Source organism: Chlamydotis macqueenii, chromosome Z, assembly GCF_036417535.1.
Source record: "Chlamydotis macqueenii isolate bChlMac1 chromosome Z, bChlMac1.mat, whole genome shotgun sequence".
NCBI classification, from domain to species: Eukaryota; Metazoa; Chordata; class Aves; order Otidiformes; family Otididae; genus Chlamydotis; species Chlamydotis macqueenii.
The window spans coordinates 72,147,566-72,168,708 of record NC_141593.1 but is presented as its reverse complement, the minus strand read 5'-3'; the positions used below and the strand labels follow the sequence as shown (position 1 = coordinate 72,168,708).

At 44.7% G+C, this 21,143-nt stretch overlaps 2 protein-coding genes across 4 annotated transcripts; one reads left to right on the top strand and one right to left on the bottom strand.

The window, feature by feature from the left end:
* Nucleotides 1–1,909: 1,909 nt before the first annotated feature.
* Nucleotides 1,910–10,462, bottom strand: DNAJA1 (DnaJ heat shock protein family (Hsp40) member A1). Of its 3 annotated transcripts, XM_086770135.1 has the most exons (8): nt 10,196–10,461; nt 9,812–9,989; nt 8,513–8,617; nt 8,187–8,414; nt 6,678–6,792; nt 4,570–4,685; nt 3,914–4,014; nt 1,910–3,198 (listed from the first exon to the last, which is right to left on the bottom strand). In XM_086770135.1, the coding sequence occupies exons 1-8, from the start codon at nt 10,325–10,327 to the stop codon at nt 2,980–2,982; spliced, it is 1,194 nt and encodes a 397-aa protein (XP_086626261.1). In that variant the 5' UTR covers nt 10,328–10,461; the 3' UTR covers nt 1,910–2,979. The 3 variants fall into 3 exon arrangements, 1 of the variants encoding a protein (XP_086626261.1); XR_015261419.1 differs by lacking the exon at nt 1,910–3,198 and having other exon boundaries at nt 4,146–4,685; nt 10,196–10,462; XR_015261420.1 differs by lacking the exon at nt 1,910–3,198 and having other exon boundaries at nt 4,235–4,685; nt 10,196–10,462.
* A 381-nt stretch (nt 10,463–10,843) lies between these two features.
* Nucleotides 10,844–21,102, top strand: APTX (aprataxin). Its single transcript, XM_086770973.1, has 8 exons — nt 10,844–11,003; nt 11,824–11,960; nt 12,887–12,933; nt 15,105–15,425; nt 16,959–17,018; nt 19,263–19,489; nt 20,340–20,443; nt 20,750–21,102. Exons 1-8 carry the CDS (start codon nt 10,957–10,959, stop codon nt 20,902–20,904), a joined length of 1,098 nt encoding a protein of 365 aa, XP_086627099.1. The 5' UTR covers nt 10,844–10,956; the 3' UTR covers nt 20,905–21,102.
* Nucleotides 21,103–21,143: the final 41 nt, after the last annotated feature.

Here is a 21,143-nt window from a genome sequence, read left to right as displayed (position 1 = left end):
CCCTAACAAGGAGACCCCCGAAGAGCTCTCCGCACCAAGGATCGACATCGACATCGATCGTGAGGACCGGCGGGACGCTGCCTGGACCTGGGACCATAGGGACGCCTTGGACCCGTGGTGGTAGCTATTATCTTCTTTTTTTTTCCCTTCCCTATCTTTACTTTTCCTTTTCACTCCCTTTCACCTATTGCACGCCGCTTTACGGGCAAAAGAATAAAGTTTGTGCTGTTTGATTGAAACCAACCCCTTTGGCGTGTTCGCTGTAATTTTGCACTTCGAGATCGCATTGAAAGGACCATCACGAGTCCCGAGTGGGCCGTGACAGCTACAGAACTTTATTCCTGCTGAGACAAAGAAATAAATAAAAAGAAAAGTAGGTGTAACACCCGGGGATCACTAATCTGTAGGTACTTGAAATTGAACTGCATCTGAAGTACAAAAAACATGGTACCAGGTGTCTATTAAATGAAACCCAAAACACTTAGAAGAGCTAGAGATATTTTGTAAGTCAGTTTCCAGATATCTGAGTTACAACACACATATGCAGCTATAGAATCATAGAATCATAGAATGGTTAGGGTTGGAAGGGACCTTCAAAGGTCATCTAGTCCAACCCCCCTGCAAGAAGCAGGGACATCCCTGACTAGGTCAGGTTGCTCAGAGCCTCATCCAGCCTGGCCTTGAACGTTTCCAGGGATGGGGCCTCCACCACCTTTCTGGGCAACCTGTTCCAGTGTTCTATAACTTGCATTGTAAAAAAATTTTTCCTAATTTCCAATATAAATCTACCCCCCTCTATTTTAAAACCATTACCCCTTGTCCTATTGCAACAGGCCCTACTAAACAGCCTTTCCCCATCTTTCTTGTAGGCCCCCTTCAGGTACTGGAAGACTGCTATAAGGTCTCCCCGGAGCCTCCTCTTCTGCAGGCTGAACAGCCCCAACTCTCTCAGCCTGTCCTCATAAGAGAGGTGCTCCAGCCCTTTTATCATCTTCATGGCCCTTCTCTGGACCTTCTCCAACTGGTCCATGTCCTTCTTGTGTTGGGGGCTCCAGAACTGGACACAGTACTCCAGGTGGGGTCTCACCAGGGCAGAGTAGAGGGGGAGAATCACCTCCCTCGACCTGCTGGCCACTCTCCTCTTGATGCAGCCCAGGATGCGGTTGGCCTTCTGGGCCGAAGGGGCGCATTGCCTGCTCATGTTGAGCTTCTCATCCACCAGCACTCCCAAGTCCTTCTCCTCAGGGCTGCTCTCAATCCATTCCCCCCCCAGCCTGTACTTGTGCCTGGGATTGCCATGACCCAGGTGCAGGACCTTGCACTTGGCCTGGTTGAACTTCATGAGGTTGGCATAGGCCCACCTCTCCAGCCTGTCAAGGTCCCTCTGGACGGCATCCCTCCCTTCCAGCGTGTCGTCGGCACCACACAACTTGGTGTCGTCAGCAGACTTGCTGAGGGTGCACTCTATCCCACTGTCCATGTTGCCGACAAAGATGTTGAACAGGGCCGGGCCCAGCACAGACCCCTGAGGGACACCACTCGGGACCAGTCTCCACCCAGCCAATTCCTTATCCAACCCATGTCTCTCTAGTTTAGAGGGAAGGATGTCATGTGGGACAGTGTCTCCAGGAAGGAAAAAAAAAAAAAAAAAAACCCCCGAAAAAAACCCCAAACCTAAACTAGTTCTCTTCCTGACATTTTCACTTCAAAGTGGTATGAAAAGTGTAAGCTCTGTCCCAACCCAGATGGTAAAACAAGACTAAACTACACTAGAGGTTAAATCTGGACCTGTCTTCTCAGCATATTTTCTGAAAGAAGTTTTTTTGCTAAGATTTGTGTGAATAGCTGTCTAAAAAGAAGGGGGTGGTGTCTTTAAACCAACAGCTGGTCTAAGAAAAGAGGCAATGAACAATTTTGTAATTATATTGGAAATGCTTCATCTACAATAATTAGAACATTCATACAGAATTTTTCAAGAGTCAGCTTAAAATAATGCACACAATACATTAACTTCAGAACATCCTAGATGCACCAGTTGGCTGTAGTCACTGACAGTAAGTTTCTCTCCTCTGCAGGTTCACATAGGCCCACCAACGGGGCTGGTACTGCTTTCCATGACACACCACGGAGGGGTATCCAATTTCAGTAACCAAGGTGGAAGTCAAGCTTCACATGCCAGCAGGCTGGGAGACTCCAAACCGCACGTGTGCTGATGGAGCCTGGAGGTTTCTACTCATGCATGGTAGTGAAGGAAGCTCCTGCAGCAGCCAAGCAACCACTGGCTCTATACACAGTATGGTGCGGAACAGCAGCCAAACAGCAGGAGGCAATGAACTAAAGCAAGCTTCACATCTAGCTCCAGGGTCAGGACCAAAGCTGGCAGAGGAAGGGACTACGTGACCTTAGAGTGCGGTAGCTCCAGAGAGGTTTGTGGATCACATGAATTTAATGGGTCTGTGAAGATCGACCACATCCTTCTCAGCTTCAGGTATAACGCAGCTGCATTAGAGCCAGCCCCTATTTAACAAACACCAGTACAAGCCCAAAACATTAACATGTTATCCTAACTGGCACAAACATTAGCTATATCTTACCATGAATTATCAGTACTTCTGCATACTTCATTAACAGAGTATAAGATCTAGAATTCCTAAAAAGAACACCACAGAATCTTAGTCTAAGCCTGGGCAATTGCACACAGACAGGAATTACAAGGCCTAGAATAAAAGACAAGCAGGTAAGAGAGTTTTCTTGGCCAAGAGGCAGGAGTGAAGTGCAGTCAACTTCATTTGAGCTGGCATCCTGGAGCTTTATACAAATTGCAAAGTCAGTTTAATTACTTAGTTTATTTCTTTATGCTTTTAGAAACAACTATGGCTGGACAGAACAACAAATACTAGGCAGTGAGCGTGAACTGTAGTCCTTCACTCATCCACTAACGCATACAAAACAAGCATCACAAGTTATTTACTGGCCCATTTATGATGTCTGACATTGAACACCACCTCTAGGGTGATGCTCATCATCTTCATAGACTTCTCCATTATAGTGGTGTTTTCTTTTCTGAGATGGATCGAAGTCCACTAAATCCACTTGTTCCATTTCCTCAGTTTCTTCGATTTCCTGCCTTGTCGGCAGAAGTTTTTCAAGACAAGACAGCTTATCTGAGGAGAGGAAGCCACTCTCTGGGAAGTTCACCTGAAATCATCAAGAACTGGCATTACTCAAGTCTGCCTGAAGTGCCCTTCTTCCATCCCACTACAGTCAAATATCTGCCAAAGTCAGCTTTATCATCACAGATTACCTAAACCCACTGGTTAAAGAAAAAAAAATAAATCTAAGTCACTAAGCTATTTTTCAGTGCCCACAAGAAGTTAACTTCCGACTCTGGCAACTTAACCAAGTCTTATTCAAGATTTCTTCTGCCTCAGGCTGCCCTTTGGAATCACCCTAGGAGCAAAGTACAGGATGTATCAACTTCAGAGATCTGGCTGAATCTCCTCTAAAACAATAGCCCAGCCTGCTGCCACAGATCCCACCATTAGCTTCTCTCTAGAGAAGAAACTGGCATTTTTTTAGCCCACTCCTTTGCTCCAGCACAGAGGAAGTTACCAATCCATCCTTCCTACAGGATGATGGAAACTGAAGAACATGCCAAACAAATGGAAATTTGTAAGGTATCAAAAGAAATTCTTCTGGTACTTAATGTACTCTCAGCACAGAGTATTACGGAAGTTCTCTTTTCTTCTGAACTATGATTCTGCTTGATGGATTACATGTTCTCAGTGTTGTCAAAAACAAATACCAACCCAGAACACCTGATAATTGGTAACTCTTCTTGATTGTGGTAACACTTCAAGGTTAAGTTTTGGATGGATATGGCATTACCATGGAAGTAAGCTGACCCACTTACCCTGAATTCTACGATCAGACGTCCTTTTTCATATGGTCTGCGATAAATTGGCATACCTTCATTCAGCACACACTTAATAGCCCCATGCTTGACAACTTGGCCTAAGAAAAAAAAAAAGATATATGCAGTCAACAGAAGCAGCTTTCATTTTAACTGTCTTCAATATTTATGTAACCTTCTACAATGCGGTTAGATAGCTACACCAATACGTAGTAGTCTAACAGGGACTTACTGCCTGGTAACTTCTGAGTAGGAAAGCAGGATGACTTCTACATTATGTTCTTGTAATCTTGTTATGCTTCTCAAAGGAAGCATACTTACAAATTTATTAAGTGCTCCATCAGTTCCAAGGCTGAAAAAGTGGTTTTCAGAGACCCACGGCCTTCAATTCTCATGAGGTATCCTCAGGATACAAGTATGTCCATGAGGTAAAGTCTGTTACTATATCACGCAAAGAGAAAGTTACGACTGACTACTACCCAAAAAAAAAATCCTTTTTTTTTTTTTTAAAGATTTGTATTGCAAAGACTAGGAAAAAAGCTCGATACCAGCACACACTCCTTGTACCTCAAGATGGGATGTTTCTGTTCCTCTAAACTTCCAGCTTACGTTCACTCTATGCTTGGACTCCTCACAGAAAGCAAACCAACACTTACCAGGATGGGAGGTGATAATAATAGTTCTATTATCCAGCGTTGTGATAGGCTTTTGAAAGCCACATAGTGCTTCAACCAGTTGAATATCCATAGACATAAGAAGGTCTTCATCTCGTCTAAGGCAGAACCGATCAAAGACAGTCACACAGATGGAAAAACAGTACAAGGATCACACTGAACTTCAGCATTTAACTTGGCAAGGACAATAAAGCTGCAATTCTAACAGAAGCCTGGGCAATAAAATAAAGATTATTGATGCAGCACCTCAAGCTAGCAATTACAGGAATGATACCCACGCTGAGAGCCATTACTGATCAGGTCTAGCTATCTGAAGTATAGAAGTGGTTATTGAAGATACATAAATACAGCAAGGCTCAATTGTATTCAGTTTGACTTCTTCCCAATTTTAGGAAAAAGTTACCTCTCAGTCTCCTAAACACTGCACCTGGGACAATTAATCCCTTTCCTTTATGTAGATTAATACTTTCTCAAGTTCATCAGTTGGCTCTACACCATTCTGTTACACCTGCTTTCTGAAGATCTGGTACTAGGGAAGATTGAACAGGTGATGGCCACTCTGAGTTACACTTCTAGACAGCACCAGGAAGTATCTGGAAGAGATAATGTAATTGCTTTAATTGCCTATTCCGACTTCAGTACTGCAGTGCTAGTGATGTCTGCATGCACCGCACATTTTCAAGGGCTACAAAATCCTCCAGCCTACTCAAAGACCTTACTTATTTCACTCCCTCTGTTTTAAAGGTCCCTGGAAGGAGACTTGCCTGAAAAGTTAATTTTAGACTCTGATGGGAGAGGGGGAACATTCCACTTGTTCAGAAGCAGCATGACCTCTGCATAACCCCACAAGACCAGTAATATCAAGGGTTATCTAAGGACACTAGAATTGAAGGCAGTGGGCAGAAAGATGGAGAAAAATAAGCCAGCAGAGTCGTGACTTCAAGTCCCAGGTAACCATGCAAACAGTTTGGCCCAGACCGTCCCTTTGGCATAGCTGATTTAGTATCTGGTTTCACTGGAAGTTAAGAAAAAACAGCTGAGTAAGCTTATTCAAAGCAAACAGAACTGATTCTTAACCTGTGAGCTCAGTGTTCTTTGGCATGGAGTTCTGGAACCAGCTTCCAGAGCTCAGCACCATGCAGGATAGTTAGGCAGACCAGATCTCCCAAAAAGCCTTGACTCATCATTCCTACTTACAAGTACAACGGCAGTGGTTGGTGTTGAGACAAACGCCTTCCCTAAATCCATTTATTCCCTTGTTACTGCTCTGAAGAGAAGCAGTGAGACACCAAGTGTAACACATCGCTGCCAGATGACCAGTGTTGCCTTTAATTGGACTAAAATGTACTGCACAGACTCATTCCACAAACAGTAATTTGAAACAAGGAGGCTTGCCACACCAAGCAGTACTGTCCAGTAACATGACACACTTGAGACATGGTCAATGCTACTTGAGTCACTTTTGCTTTCGCAAGGAGGAACAGACAGGACTGATTACCCTGCCCAGGGCACTTGGGCAAGAAATCAAATGTGGGAAACTACCTTTGGTCAGAAGGGTGCATGCTATATTCAGTGAGTTTGTCATAAATAAGGTCCCTGAGCTAAAGCGAACACACTAGAGGTTTTCTGTGCCTTGAAGCCAAGTGGGCAACGAAAGCTGCCCATATTACAGAGTAATTTTCCGAAGTAAATGATGGAACACTATCCTAGAAAGAGCAAGGAAATAATCAGAAATATTTGTATCTATCAAAACAATATATCAGTATTTTAAGAGTTATTAAAATTCAAGATTTGTAAACTCTTAGCAAACATAACGGGTTTAGTTTGCCTTCCATCCCTTTCCGCTGCCAAAGCTCACATTAGGGTATCTCATGCTACTAGAACACACAAGTTCTAATAGCTGTGACTAGTTGTACCAGGATTCTCCACACCTCAGTGCTCCTTTGGCCACCCAAAAAAATTCACAGGCAGGTTCTAGCCACATGATCCTATCTACTGATATTTCCAGTAGATAAAAGGTGAGTGGTAATCAAGCAAGTATGTGGGCAAGCATCTCAGGAGTTAACACAAAGGACTTCCAGAGTTTTTACCTTGTAAATACAGAGTGGTCTTTCTGATCCAAGACAATAATAATATCCCCTGGCTCCAGTCCTGGCTCTTGGTCCCCTTCACCGTGGAATGTTATTTTCTGACCATCCCTCATTCCTATTGCAGAAAATTAAAAAAAATTAAGCAAAAAGCAGCAATAAGAAATATATTTATAGGCACAAGCTGGTACCAGGAGATCTCTGGATCTTTAAATTAGAACATAAGGACCCTCCCTTGAAGCATTACTGATTTTTTTTTTAATCCACTCCCATGTCCAACAGAACTATGTCTCAAGTCCATTAAGCCTAATAATAGTGCAAAACAACCACCTGCCAAGATGAAATCCTGAAGGGAAACATTATGAAAACAGCTTTTGTTAGATGCACAACCACTAAAAAGAAAACAGAAACACTGCACACAAAACACATTTGAGAGCAAGTGACTTGTTCAGTTTTATAAATATATGCAGCAGAACTACTTAGGAAACATGATCTCAGTGCTTACTGAGTGCAAGAAGCACTCTCCCTGGGACTGCAACTGTCACGTAAGAAACCCATTTCACCCACACACAAGTATCTCTACTGAAAATTCTAGCTGCCTCATGCTAGTGTGCAGTTTCTTTTTCTACACGGAAGAGAAAATAAACCCTTCTCAGCCATTTCCCTGTTTAAAATGTCAGTAATATATTCCTACTAGCCTTTATATTGAATGTTACTGCAGAATTTCTCCTGTTAAAAACAAATCTAGACATTGCATAAGGCGTGCTTACACATAACAACAGTTGCAGGCGATAATGATGCGCAAGTCTGTAGAAGCCACGTGCTTGTCAGCTTGCTCTGTCTCACAAGCTGCATTACTCCAAGACCTCTCCCACCAGCTTTTGAGCAGCCTCCTCAGAGATGCATTTGCCACTTAACACTGTTGCGTTCTCCCATCACTGTCATGGTTTGTGCATTGAGTTGCATTTTGCCAAGCAAAGAGTACCTGTGCTCAGCAGCGCTGTCAGGGTTGCGTAGCAAACAGACTTCTAAGCACAGGAGGCTTAGCACTGTCTCTGCACCCTGTTACTATAGCAGACCTGGTTCCCCTTCACACTGAAACACAGTAGAAGTGATCGGAGTCTGCAGGGTTTCCCGATAGACAGGTAAAAAAATCATTAAGACAAGCTGAGCCAAGAAGCGGCGAGTTTAATTTTAATCTGTCCAGCTACCTGATCAAGACTCGCACTAATGTGGTTGCTCAAAAAACAAATCACTGCTTACAACACGGCAGGCTTCAGAATTTATCCTTATTTATGTGCAGATACTACATGCAAACATAGAAGTAATCAACCTTCCCTAACAACAAGTCTCATACTTTTTAAAGGCAGAAACATGCAATTTTAACGTATATGTATCCAGCAGTGTTACTCACCAAATCAACACCCTGTATTTGCTAAAGCTTCTGTTTCAGTGCTGCAAAGTCAGTTAGTACACCTGAGTTCAATGTTTCATCTTAGTAAGACACCTCACCTTTGTCAATATGAACTTCTAGTATCTTCTTCTCTCTAATAATTTTTCGGCCAGTGCAGCTCTTACAGCGGTCCTTGGGGTTGATGCGCTCCCCGTGCCCCTGACACTCCATACACACGGACTGGATTTGTTGCACCATTCCAGGCCCGATCTGATGAATTCTGATCTGCATACCTGTTCCTCTGCAATTAGGACAGCATTCTACTGCACCTTTCTTACCACCACGACCTGAGCAGAATGAAAATTTGAGACAGATGGTTACACACTGCCAGAAAAAAACCCCCAACAACGAAAGCTTTAGAAGCAACTTGTGTTGTTTCAGTTACCTTCACATTTGTCACAGATAACATTCTTCTGCAGTGCAAGTTTCCTTGTTGCACCATTATACATATCTTCTAAGCTTACTGACAACTGATGGACCACATTTTTGCCTGTTAAAGAAAATGGGTATTTACTCAAGTTTGAAAGCTTAGTCTCCATGTAACAGTAAACTTCCTGTCACTGTGCCCAAGTCATGATAAACCAAGGCTATAAGCTTTAACATCCTCTTTTAATATAGCCTTATCCTGTCTTGCTGGTATTAGTCAATAGCCCCTTTCTATCTTATGTCAAATTAGGTAACAATTCTAATGGCTTTGTCACTAACACATCTGTTAGAATAAATCAAGAGACTCTTCTGTGAAAGCACAAACAGGAACAGAAACAAAACATGCAGAGCCTTAGACATTTAAGTTTTATAATGCAGGACTTCAGTTTTAACAAAGTGACTGAATATGAGCCCTACAAGGAAGTGAGAGACACTGTGTAGAGTCAGCAAAGTACTTTTTTTTTCCTCTCACCAGGGGACTTTCTGGAAACTGAACTGAGTAACAGATTTTTAAACTCAGGAATTAATTAGAACTTCAGCTACTGCAAGTTTAATTTTGTGAAGGATACCAACTCCTGGCTTACTAGGAATACTTTTGATACAGAACTGTAACATTTTCATACAAACCCTTTTCTTCTTCCCTTTGTCACCAGGTCTATCTTGCAAGAAGCAATGGAGTCAGCACTACTTTTAATCAGTTTCATTAACACTAAAGTTTTTCCCAGTGCAAGTGATCTGGACTTTAACTTCCAAGCAGCATACTACCGCAGCTTCAACTCAATTCCACTGAACAGCCCAGGAAAACAAAAAGGTTTCACAGACTGAATTTGATTTGGCTATCTTACTTAAACATAGTCACTTGCAATTAAAGACCAAATTCACATTCAGACACTACACTTACAGTAGCTTAGTTAAAAAAAGATAATTTCAAGATGTGTTGCTGTTCTGCAGCTAGGCTTAGAGTCAGCTAAAGGCTTTCCAAACACGAAACGTGGTTAGCTATTAAGATAAGACAATGCACAAAAGACCAAGTCACCACCGTATGAACCAAATGCTGCCCTCTCCCCCTCCCCGTCTCGTCTCAGCTGTTAAGGGCTAGGAACAATGTTTTCTCTGATTTTGAGATGAAGTCCACAACTTCATTTTAACACTACTTAAAGTCTTAAAACCTACGGCGTTCTCCTCAGAGACTTTGATCCCGTCTACCACAGCGACCACGCTGCAAAGTCCCGAAAAGTGTGGGAAGACGGCACGTTACCTCGCCTCTCTCTCTGCATCCGCCCGCCGCCGCCAAAGAACATATCAAATATGTCCATGGGCGAGCCGAAGCCGCTACCGGAGGCACCTTCTTTGATGGCCTGCTCGCCTCCTTTGTCATACAGGTCCCTCTTCTTTGGGTCTGACAGTACTTCGTAAGCTTGGGAAATCTGCTTAAACTGTAAGAGACATACACTGTACCTCAGACACTCGAGCTTTCAAACCCCAGACGCCCCTCTGTCCCCTCCACGCCGGGACCCCCTGCCCCTGCTCACCCTCCTCGCTCCCGCCAAACCCTCCCCAGCCGGTCCCCTCGCCCTTCCCGTCCGCACTCCTCTGGGGCAGCCGGCCCCGCAGCCCCGTCCCGTCCCGTCCCGCCGCCGACCTTCTCGCCCTCATTGGGGTTCTTGTCCGGGTGGTACTTGAGCGCTAGCTTTCGGTAGGCCTTCTTCAGCTCCTCGGCGGAGGCGTTGGGCTTCACGCCCAACACATCGTAGTAGGTAGTTTCCTTCACCATAGCGGAGGGTGGCCTCTCAGCAGCGGGCGGTCGTGGTCCGGCACCCCGCGGCAGAGGCTCTTTGCCCAGCTCCGTCCCCGACTTTTCTGGAAACTTCTGAGCCGGTCCCGCATCCGGGCGCTTTTAAGCCAGCGCCGCTCCGCCCCGGAAATATCTTCCCGCCGGCCGCCGGCAATTGGACGGTGAGCAGCCAATAGGAGAGGGAAGCGGAGGGCGACTGGCCAATCACCACTGCCCCTGAACGGCCGAGCTCTCCCCCCGCCGCGCACCGGCCGCGCACGGCACTACGCATGCTCCGTGCAGCGGCGCGGGGGTGTATGCGTTTCCCGCCAGGCGGGCGAGTGGCGCGCGCGTTGGAGAGCAGCTGTCCCTGCCGCCTCGCCTTACGCTTCCGTACCGGGCAGGCCCGGCGCGGGGCCGTTCCTGGCGTGGGGGCACCGAGCTGCCGGCGGGTGCGCAGCGGCCGCCCCCCGCCATCCGCCGCCTTTCCAGTCCCCCGGCCCCGCAGCACCCTCCCTAAACCCCCAGCTGCGGGCTCAGGACGCCTGCGCCGGGCCGCGCGCTGCGCCTGTCTTGCTGGTCACGCAGGGTCCACGCTCCAGCAGCCGATTGGCTGAGCCGGCGTTGCCATGGGGACAGGGCCCGGTTCTCTTCCCGGCCTCAGCGCCACGGGCCGGTAACTAACCGCGGGGGCCCGGGGGGGGCCTCCCCCGCCTCCGCATCGGCTCTGTGGGGCTGGCGGCCGTCGCCGTGTGCCAGGGCTCCCGCCCGAGTGGTAAAGACGGCGGGTTGCGCGGTGAGCGGTGGAGGGGGCCTGTCTCCGGGCAGCAGGCCGAGCGGGAAGTGCAGCTGGGTGGGCCCCAGCGCACGGCGTGGAGTGTGTGGCGCTGCCGGGGGTGCGCGGGGGGCGGAGGGTTGCTTTCCAGCGGGATGAGGTCGCCGCAGAGGCAGGCGGAGGGGCGCTTGTCGCCAGGCAGCAGGCGTGGGGGCGGTGTGGGGTCTTTGCTGTCCAGGGACAAATTGCTGTAAACTTGAGGGTCCGGTTTCGTAGCGTGGTTTGTCTGCAGGCTGTTGCGGAATGAAGCTCTCCCCACTCTCTCGCCTTCTCTGCCTTCTGCCGCTCTCTTTCTTTTTGGTGGGTAAATCCGTCTCTCCGATCGACTCTGATCAAGTGGGAAACAAATCCTTTTTTTTGTGGGTAGGTTTTTCAGTCAGATAGAACTGCTGATCTAGTTGAATTTTCCTGTATATAATACATAGATGTAAGACTGTATGGTGAACTAGAAGGAAGGAAGACAGAATTTCCCTTTCAACAGCAGCTCACTCTTAGATTATGCTAGTGTTAATGCTGTGCTTTACTTCGAATTTTAGAAACATGAACCCAGTTAGCAGAAGTGACTCAGATAATGAATGGGCTGGCAGTAGAATCTCCTGGACCCTGTTCCACAGGAGGAAAAGCTGCGTGGTAGTAACATACTGTTTGTTTTGCTCTATAGCACAGTGATGCGTGTGTGCTGGCTTGTGGGGAAAGAGAAATGCAGTCAGCGACTGAAACTGCCGCACTTGGAAGCAGTGGTGATTGGACGTGGCCCAGAGACTGGGATAACGGATAAGAAGTGTTCACGGCAGCAAGGTAAGGTTTAGCTGAAATCCTGCTTTCTATGTGCAGCAGCAGGCAGACTTGTGAAAGTGTGAGATACAAGTACAGCACTCATGTTTATCAATAAACATCGTTCTTCTGTTTGGCAAGTGACAGTGAAGCTAATGGGCCAATGTTTTGGCCTGATTTGTAAGCCTCTTTGAGCAGGGTCTAAATGGGCGATCGTAGCTTTTACCTTGAAATCTAAACAGGCTTTTCTTAGGCTGGCTTCTGCAGTCACTGGCTTGTGGTCCCTTTCTCTGCATGGTATGTAGTGTTGCCTCATTCTTGAAATCATAAAGCACTTATGGAGATCTCTGGGTCCTAAAAAACCAGAGGAGACATCTAATAACACGAAGTTGACCTTTGTAGACTGAGACATTGAACCTTAATGTCAGTCCCCAGGCCCGCAGTCCTTTTCTGCTGGCTGTGCTCTTGCTTTGTGAGTGGCATTTCATCTCCCTAATCTTCCAACAACCGATTTTTAGTATGACTTGTTATTTTGTAGATGTGCTGGGAGGATATATAAAAATATCTGCGATCTATAAAATACTCCCTTTCACATCTTCCCTGCCTTATCTTTCTTCCCTCTGAACACAGTCCTGCTCCATGCCTTGTTGTCACAGGCGGCTGGTGAGAATAGCAAGAATGTGTAGAAGTCTTCACCTCTATTCTGAATTAATTTTGCTGATCCATGATGTGAAATACGCAGGTGTGACTCAGTTGTATGGATTAGTTTTATTTTATCTGTGGTCCTGGAAACAGAGGATGAGGCAAAAGTATTCTTTGTGTACATTCACAGAGATCAGCTTCAGAAGGTAGCAGATCTTAAAATACAGGAGTGTTCCTGCAAGGGGTGGTTCAGCAGAGTTCTAGCATTTTATTTACACTGTTTTGTGACATTTGTTTTTTCTTTCCAGTTCAGTTAAAAGCAGACTATAACAAGGGATATGTCACAGTTCGGCAGGTATGTTTTTATAATGGGTGTATGGTATTCCTGATACTTACTGGGGTGGTTGTTGTACTTAAACTCCACAAATGCTGCAAGTGATGAGTCTGATCACTGGATCTGAAGGGCCTGAAGGTTTTTTATGACCCAGGAGAGCACAGTGAGTGGTCCTTGGAAGGGATCTGTCTTTTTTTTTTGTGTATGTATGCCTCAATGGAAAGACTGCACTACTTCTAAGTAAGCTCCAGTCTCAGCCAGCCAGACTTGCAGCATCAGGGAACGCTACTGTGAATCCTCAGCCTCCTCCAGGTGCTACAGTTGGGAGATTTTGAAGTTCTTCCCCTAAACTTGCTGATCTGCCTCACGAGCCTTAAACTTCTAAAGCTGAGGCAGCCCTTCATTTAAGGTTAGATTGATTCTTGTCTTAATGGGACGGGGCTGCTGTGGAAGGTTTTTGTTCTGATGGCTGATAGAGCCAAAGGTGTGGTCACCTCTGGGAAGGGATGGGATGTGAGGCAGCCATGAAGGCATTCACATGTTACTAATTGGAAGAATGTAGGCCTGCTCTCTCATACTTATGAGGACCAGTATCCCTGCAACAATATGAAGGGAAAATTAATTGGCTGCAGGGTCTGGAGCATGTGTATGTGCCTGCAGCATCAGTATGTGTGAACAACACATCAACGTGTTGTGACGCGCCCCAGAGCTCAGTAAGCACGGGAACCCCACTAGTGTCTGGTGAATCTGGCTAAGATCTTTCAGACAGTTTTTGACAGAAGTCAGCCTTAGCCACAATTTGAATACCGTATTACTGGAATCTCAGGGCTGGGAATGCTTCTGGCAATAGCATGTTTTCCCTGCCTGCTCTAGAGTTGCTTCCCAGGTGATTTGTGTGTGACACAGGATTCCAGTGATCAGTTGTTTGACAGCGCGTTGGCCTGGGGCATGTGAAGTGTACTTGACTTGAGTGAAACTGTGGAACTGTAGACTAAAGAGATCCGGCCTGGAATTGGGTGGGTGCTTCACTGCAGTGGCTACAAAGTGATGAGAGGCACAGTACCATCTTGTAAAGCGGGTAGGTATCACAGTGACAAAGCTAAAGAAACATTCTGTTTGTCAGAGTTTATCAGTCACAGGGAAGAGCTGGTTTCCTAAAGCTTGTTTACTGCATAAACATTAACCACAAGCATTTTGCTGAAGTCAGAGACTCCTAATTTCCCTAGGGTGACCCTCATGATGAGGCAAAATCCGTTTATCAAGCAGTCATTGTAGGTTGCCCATGCCACTTGGTGTTATCAGTTACGCCTGAGACAGAGGAAAATGCACTGCTGTTCAATTATCAGCTAAACTTCAGGTAACTTCTCGGTCTTTAAAACACTGTTTTGAGGGGAAAATTATTTTAGAGTTGCATAGAGCTGTAAACTGATGCAATGAGAGAGGCAGGTAAAAACTTGACCTTGCTGTCCTTATTTTCTGCTAGAACAGAATCAATAACAGAGTTGGTTTTGTGGAAGTGTAAGATGCAAAATGAAAATAAAAGCATTAAAATGCGGATAGGCCAGTATGTACTTTGTGCAAGCTGAGGTTTAGCCTCTCTTGAAGGAACAGGCAAGTGTTGTCACCATGTTTGAACACAGTCTTTTGTGGGCTGGAGAGAGGTTGTCACATTTGGTTTGGGAAAGAAAGAAAAAGACAGGAGCAAGGAGCTGATCCCTGTGTAGTGGTCTCTTCTATGGGCTCAGAGATACTTTTTTCCTGATTTTTCTTTTTTCTTTACAGTCTTTCAACTGAAAGAATTTGTTAAAACTACTGTTACTCTTCAGAAATAATTGTTCCTATGGATGTTAGTATTTTAACAGTTGTTTATCGGGTTGTTAACTTTTTTTGAGCGAAGTCCGGCATAGGTCTTGCTGTAACTCTGTAGCCAGCTGCTCCAGATCTGTCAGGTCCCTTTGACACCATGCCCCTGCGGGTTGTGTGCTGACAGCTGCGATTGCAAGATGGGGCGAGTCTCCAGCGATGGACTTCCCTCATCCTCTAGAGTGGGTCAGTGTGGGGAGGGGGTGCAGTGAATACAAAACACATTCACTTTCCAGGATGATGATGTTCCAGGACAACAGAGTGGTAGTTGGAGATTCCAGTTACAGCATCGTTTGCTATTTTTTTTCCCCTTTTTCTCCCTCTCAAAGATAGGAGTCAACCCAACTAGTGTTGATCTCGTGAATATTGGCAAGGATGAAGAGGTGAAAATGAAGCCAGGTCAAGTTCTGCATATTGTGAACAAACTTTACCCCTACACGGTGCAATTTGCTGAAGAGTCAGGGAAAACCGTTACAGAAGCAGAAGAGAAAAAACAAACCAACAAGCTGCCATGTGAGGACTCCTTTGAGAATGATGATGTGCCTAGAAAAACAATGAAGATGGAGGTGGTGGATACACCAGGCAGTTCTGCAAATCCCAAGCGAAGCAATACTGGTGTATCTCCACGTGAAGGAACTTCGAGTAAAAAGGCAAGTGTATTGGTATTAGTACTTGTGCTGTTTCTCCTGGGGTTGTCTTCTCCATCAGGGCTTTGGTCTTTTGTGGGTAGTACTGGTGGGGAAGCGTCTCAGGTGAATACAGATCCTCAGAGTATTCAGTGCACGTGAACTGACGTGCTGAGGCAAAGACCCTGCTCCTGACGTTAGCCAGGTCCTGAGAAGGTTACCTGGGACCTGTTCTAACCTGAGCTGGGGGGTCGATGTGTGTGAAAGAGCTTGCTTGTAGTAGCGAGTGAGGGTTTAGTCTCTGGTTCCTGCTGCAGCTTCTGCTAGAAGGGCAGGCTGCATGAGCTCAGTTTAGCTGGAGTCACACAAGGATACTGTGCTGCTCTTGAGAGGAAACCTGCGATGTTACAAAAAGAGCACTGGTTATCTAAAAACATATGCCCAGAGACTGAAACAACTTGACCCTCTTTTCTTTTCTTTCTTTTTTTCCAATTGCTTATTATTTTTTCCCCTCCTGATAGGGTCATTCTTTATGGTAGAACGACAGGAATAGGTAGAACATTAATGAATGTTACCAGCCGAAATCTAAGATCTTTTGAAACGGAGTTTTTAGCCCTGCTGACATGGGCAGAATAAAAGACTGCTTAGTGCATCTGGAACTATAACAGTGCAGTTGCTAGAGGAGAAGGCACAGAAATTAAACCCCGCAGGACAAAGTTTCAGTCCTGGGTTGTGGTGGGTTGACCACTTTTTCTTTTGTAAACTCATGCTAGTTAGATTAGGGCCACATTTGTGGTGGTATGAGCAGGGAGACAAGATTATTGATGCCATTTCTCTGTCAGCCCTAGAATAATGTTTGAACATCTGTCTCTATAAGAATATAGTGAAGATCATCATTGATAATGCCTCTGAAGTGATCTGAACAGATAAAACATTATCTGTTTTGAAAAAAGTGCACTCAAGGCACCCTCTAGTAGTCATTAAGTAACCAAGTTAAGACATACCTACTAGTGTTGGCTTGATCTTCCTGTGCCTTTCTTGTTTTCTATACAAGCCCCTCATTCTTGCACAATGTAAAAAAGTAAATACATCTAACAGTAGGGCCACACAACACAACCACTTCTTTGTTCTGTGCAGAGCGGCATATGATGGGACAGTAAATGGAGATCCTTGTACTTCCTTTGGCCCTTGTGATCCGTAAAGCAGAGTCTTTTAGTAAAATAATCTGTCATCGATAGTAACCAAGGACTGTGCCATGACATGTGTGTGCAAATTGTTCAATTCAAACAGATCTAGAGCTCCCTGATGTTAAATTTCTAACACCTGAAATACTTAACTTTGAATCTTAACAATATCTTGTTAAAACATTTTCAAAAGTAGTTTTGTGGGGGCAGTTGGAGCAGGTGTGTTGGCGTTTATAGAAAGGAAATAATTCAGCTGTCATTCAGATGTTATTTTACTGTTGTATACTAATGAAAGTACTTAACTGAATGCTTTAAAACATATGATTGGATTCTTAATTATCTTGTAAATTATTTTTTTCCTTTGGTGCTTTAGGAATATTTAGGACACTGGAGTCAGGGTCTAAAGAGCTCCATGCAAGATCCAAAAATGCAGGTGAGAGCCATACACTAGTACTTTATAGTAGTTCCTGTCTAACAAAGCTAAATTAACTTACTTTCTTCCTTCTGCAGTTTAGTTTAATGATCTGATGAACCACTGGAGTACTGCATAAGGGCTGAACTGTACTTGCATCTCTCTCTGTCATAGCATTAATTTGGGAGCCTCTACTAGATTCATTTTGCAGAATGTCATTATCTTAATTATCTTTGAGCTCTCCACACTGTCAGATTTGGCCAACAGATTTCAAAAAGGTTGTTGGGAGACCAGGCGAGCAGTACAGTTGCTTTGCTTCCTCAGAGAAACCAGCTAAAATGGGGGTGGTTTGAAGCGAGCAAGTACCGGAGGTTACTGTTTTCCAGCACTCAGCACTGCCTTGTTTCCAAGCGTGGTGCAGTTTCCTGGTTTCCGGCAAACTCTTAACACCTCAGTGCCAGCTGACTTCTGGCTCCTTCTCCACCTGGTGTGTCTTTATGCCAATGGGAATGGTCTGAGTGGTTTCTTTGAACCTTCTGCAGGTGCTCCAGATACACCTCCCTCCCTCTGCTTCCCTGTGGCTGTGTAACGGTTTTGCTTGAGATTTTTTTTTCTTTTTTTTTTTGTCTGCTGCCTGCTGTTGGGGAGTTCAGACTGAAGAAGCAGAAATCTGACACGTCTTTTGTGGCTGCAGTATATACACGCTTGTATTCTGACAGAGCCCTGAGAGAATCTTCCTTATCTATGTGTAGAACCTTTCATTTTATTTTTAAGCTATGGAAAATATGTAGACAACTTCTCAAAACCAAGCTTTTTAGCTCATCTCCAAAACAGGGAGAATGCTCTCCATCAGTATTCTGCTGTCTGGCAGAGGAAGGCCTGAAGCTTGTGTTCATTTAGCTTGGGTTTTGGTTGACTAATTGCTGCGTGGCCATCTTAATATTGGGGATGTGTTTTTCCCTTTGTAATTCTCCGCAAGAGTATGCGTTCAGGAGGATGGATGTCACAGGCAACTGTGATACTTGGTTCTTGAAATCACTGATTAATTTCAGCTGGAAAAGACCTTTGGAGGTCACCCAGTCCGTCCACTTGCACTTGGTGTGATTGCCCCAGCCTTTGTCCAGTTGAGTTGAGATGATCTCCAAAGGTGAAGATCCCACAGCCTCATGGGGCACCTTCAGATGATGATCACCCTCAGGCTGAAAATAGTTTCCTTGATAACTAATCAGAAGGTCCCTATTTCTTGATGATTTTTATTTTTTAATTCAAGTCTGAAGTGTTGACCTGCATAGAGTTGTAGGAGAACTGGATGCCCACTCTCCTAGAAATGCCAGCAGTTTCAAATTGTTTTTTCTGTACGGAATGGAAAAGCTGTTGAAATGTTTGCTTTCTAAACATGAAGCTTAATCTTAATCCCTTAACTGGAATTTCATATAGCAGTTATGAAGACTGTGCTTTCTTGATCCAAAAGATAAGCTGGTTTTAAAACTGTTCTTTGAATGTTAGAACACAAATAACTGTTTGTGACTTAATGTTAGCTTTATTAGTTGTGGTTCTGAACTAAATATACTCCTAACTTTGCTTTTTAATCAAATATTAAATAAATGGCAATATTTCATTTTTATTTCCTGTGAAAACACTTGATCATGATTCCATTCTCACTGGCTGCATATGCAGACACTAATGTGTGTATATAAAAATATGACAGCATCAACTAGTCTTGCTGAATCAGTCCTATGATTTGTGTGCTGATAAAAATTTAATCTTCCTTCCTGTAGAGCAAGACTGATCATCTCTGTATATAAACACATGAGAATAATTAACAAAGATGACAAAGACTTCACCCATCTCTCACCAATAGCTGCACTGCTAACAGATCAGAGACACGGCACACAGTTTCTGCTTCAGAACTCGACAGATTTTTATCGCCAGGGCCAGGTTGTTCCCCCTGTTCTCCCCATGCTTTGCTACTGTTTCTCTTGATCAGCTGCATCAAATAATTGCAGAAGGCAAAACAAAACAAAAAGGAGTCTTCCCTGAAATGCTCTGCTGCTTGATATTTCTCCCCATCTAGTAATATTTCCTGGCTTCTTTTTCCTGGCAGTCTCAGTTGCACTAGCAACACATAACGTGTGCTTAGGGACTTCTGCAAACACAATGGGATGTGCAGATGGATAACATCTCAGAATCCACTGAATGTAATGCTTATAGGAATGAGATATTTAACTTTCTGTCAGTAAATAATCTAGTTATTTGTTTTGCAAGGTTTACAAAGATGAAAAGACTGTAGTCATCAAGGATAAATATCCCAAAGCGCGTTACCACTGGCTTATCTTACCATGGGACCCCATTTCAAGCCTGAAGTCAGTCACAAGGGACCATCTTGAACTCCTGGAACATATGCATGCAGTTGGGCAAAAAATGATTGAACAGTGCCCTGCCAGAGAGAGCCTGGAGTTCAGACTGGGTTACCATGCTGTCCCCAGTATGAGGTAAGACCTAGATGAGTCATCAGGTGGAGACCCTGTTCTTCCGGTTGTAGAGATTTGGGGCTAAATGTGTAAGGTGATCTAGCATTGCTAAAAAACAACTAATCCTCCTAAACCCTACAGAGAGTTTGGTGTCCAACTCCTTTGGGTGCAGCTGTGCACACTCTGCTGTGTACATGCCACTGGGCTATGCAGGTGTCTTGGGTCCGGTGGGAAATGCCTGTTGGGTTCCCCTCGGAGAGCTCTGTAGCTGGGGCTACGCTACGGCTGTGCTCCAGTCCCAGTGAAAGAGGCGGCTCTGCTGATGGCCAAGTGCTGGGGCATCCCCCCTCCCAGCACACCGATCTGGGATCAGAGAGTGACTCTTAAGGGCTGTGAGTCCTGCCTGATACTGAGACAGGATTCGAGCCTTGTCTGTAAATAAGTCCAGATCATACAGTGTCCGAATGCCTGTGGGTATTGCAGTCGGTGTTCCCAAGTTGTTCTCTGGTTCTTGGACGAAGCTTTGAGTCACTGATCAAATCCCATTCAAGTACTTTACAAAGTTTAAACCTTTGGTTTATTACACCTACTGTCTCTGCCTTTTTGGAAACTAGCAGGAATGTAGACTGTAGTTAAGGGCCAGCGGAATATGCAGACTAGTGACCTTGACTGAAACGCTTGGCATGAGACAGGGCTTCCAGAATGGACTGCGTTTCTTGTGTCGCAGGATTATGGGTCAAACATGATAAGCCTGACTCATAAGGCTGGCAGTCCGACTCTGCTGAATCATGTTTGCAACTGATACTACTGCAGAAGAACTTAGGGCATTAACGTTTTCTTTTCTTTTATGTACATAATGTATTTGTTTCAGTCAGCTACATTTGCATGTAATCAGCCAGGATTTTGATTCGCCAGCCCTGAAAACCAAAAAGCACTGGAACTCTTTTACTACAGACTACTTCTTAAACTCTGAAGGTAACGATTAGAAAAAGTATTTTGTAACATGTAATCCTGCTTGTGGGTTCTGGCTTTGGGCTTTTTTGCCAAACAAATTTGTGAGCCATAAATTCCATTGTAATAAGTGAAAGGTTTTATGTAATTTCAGATATTGGGGAATAGCACTAAGTAGAAGTGAACCAAATTTTGTGATTGGTTTGAATTAGAATGCACTGATGGCATGCTGTGCATGCAAAGCAGTGTGCAGAGATTCTGCAGTGTCATGGGTTTCACGATGCTACATGGTCCCAGTACCTCTGATCTTGGTTTTTGTTTTTTTTTCAGATGTGATAGAGATGGTAAGAAGCAAGGGAAAAGTGATGGTGAAAGATCATGTCTCTGAACTTCTCAAATTGCCTCTCAGATGCCATCATTGCAAACAACAGCTGTCTACTATCCCCCAGTTAAAGGAACATCTCAGGAAACATTGGCCAAAATGACTTTGCGAACAATCGTCTTGCAACCTGTCTTCAGATTTCAGGCTAAAACAAAGACCTGGAAATGTTAGTGGACGTGTATGTTTTCTGTGAACTGGAATGACAATGTGATATGGGGAAAAGTAGCCTGGAAACAGCAGTTTATAGCTTAGACAAAAAAAACCCACCCTAACCATAAAATAAAGTGACTTTTGAAATTGAGTTGTGTTTGCAGCTTTGTTCTGACACTGCCACGCTAATCT

Excerpts from the sequence above, each read along its gene's own strand:
- DNAJA1 (XM_086770135.1), bottom strand. The coding sequence starts at position 10,327 with ATGGTGAAGGAAACTACCTACTACGATGTGTTGGGCGTGAAGCCCAAC. Across the intron at positions 8,415-8,512 it reads TATCTGTGACAAATGTGAAG|GTCGTGGTGGTAAGAAAGGT; the intron begins GTAACTGAAACA and ends CATTCTGCTCAG. Across the intron at positions 4,686-6,677 it reads GACCACTCTGTATTTACAAG|ACGAGATGAAGACCTTCTTA; the intron begins GTAAAAACTCTG and ends GTTCTGCCTTAG.
- APTX (XM_086770973.1), top strand. The coding sequence starts at position 10,957 with ATGGGGACAGGGCCCGGTTCTCTTCCCGGCCTCAGCGCCACGGGCCG. Across the intron at positions 11,961-12,886 it reads GAAGTGTTCACGGCAGCAAG|TTCAGTTAAAAGCAGACTAT; the intron begins GTAAGGTTTAGC and ends TTTTCTTTCCAG. Across the intron at positions 17,019-19,262 it reads TGCAAGATCCAAAAATGCAG|GTTTACAAAGATGAAAAGAC; the intron begins GTGAGAGCCATA and ends TTGTTTTGCAAG.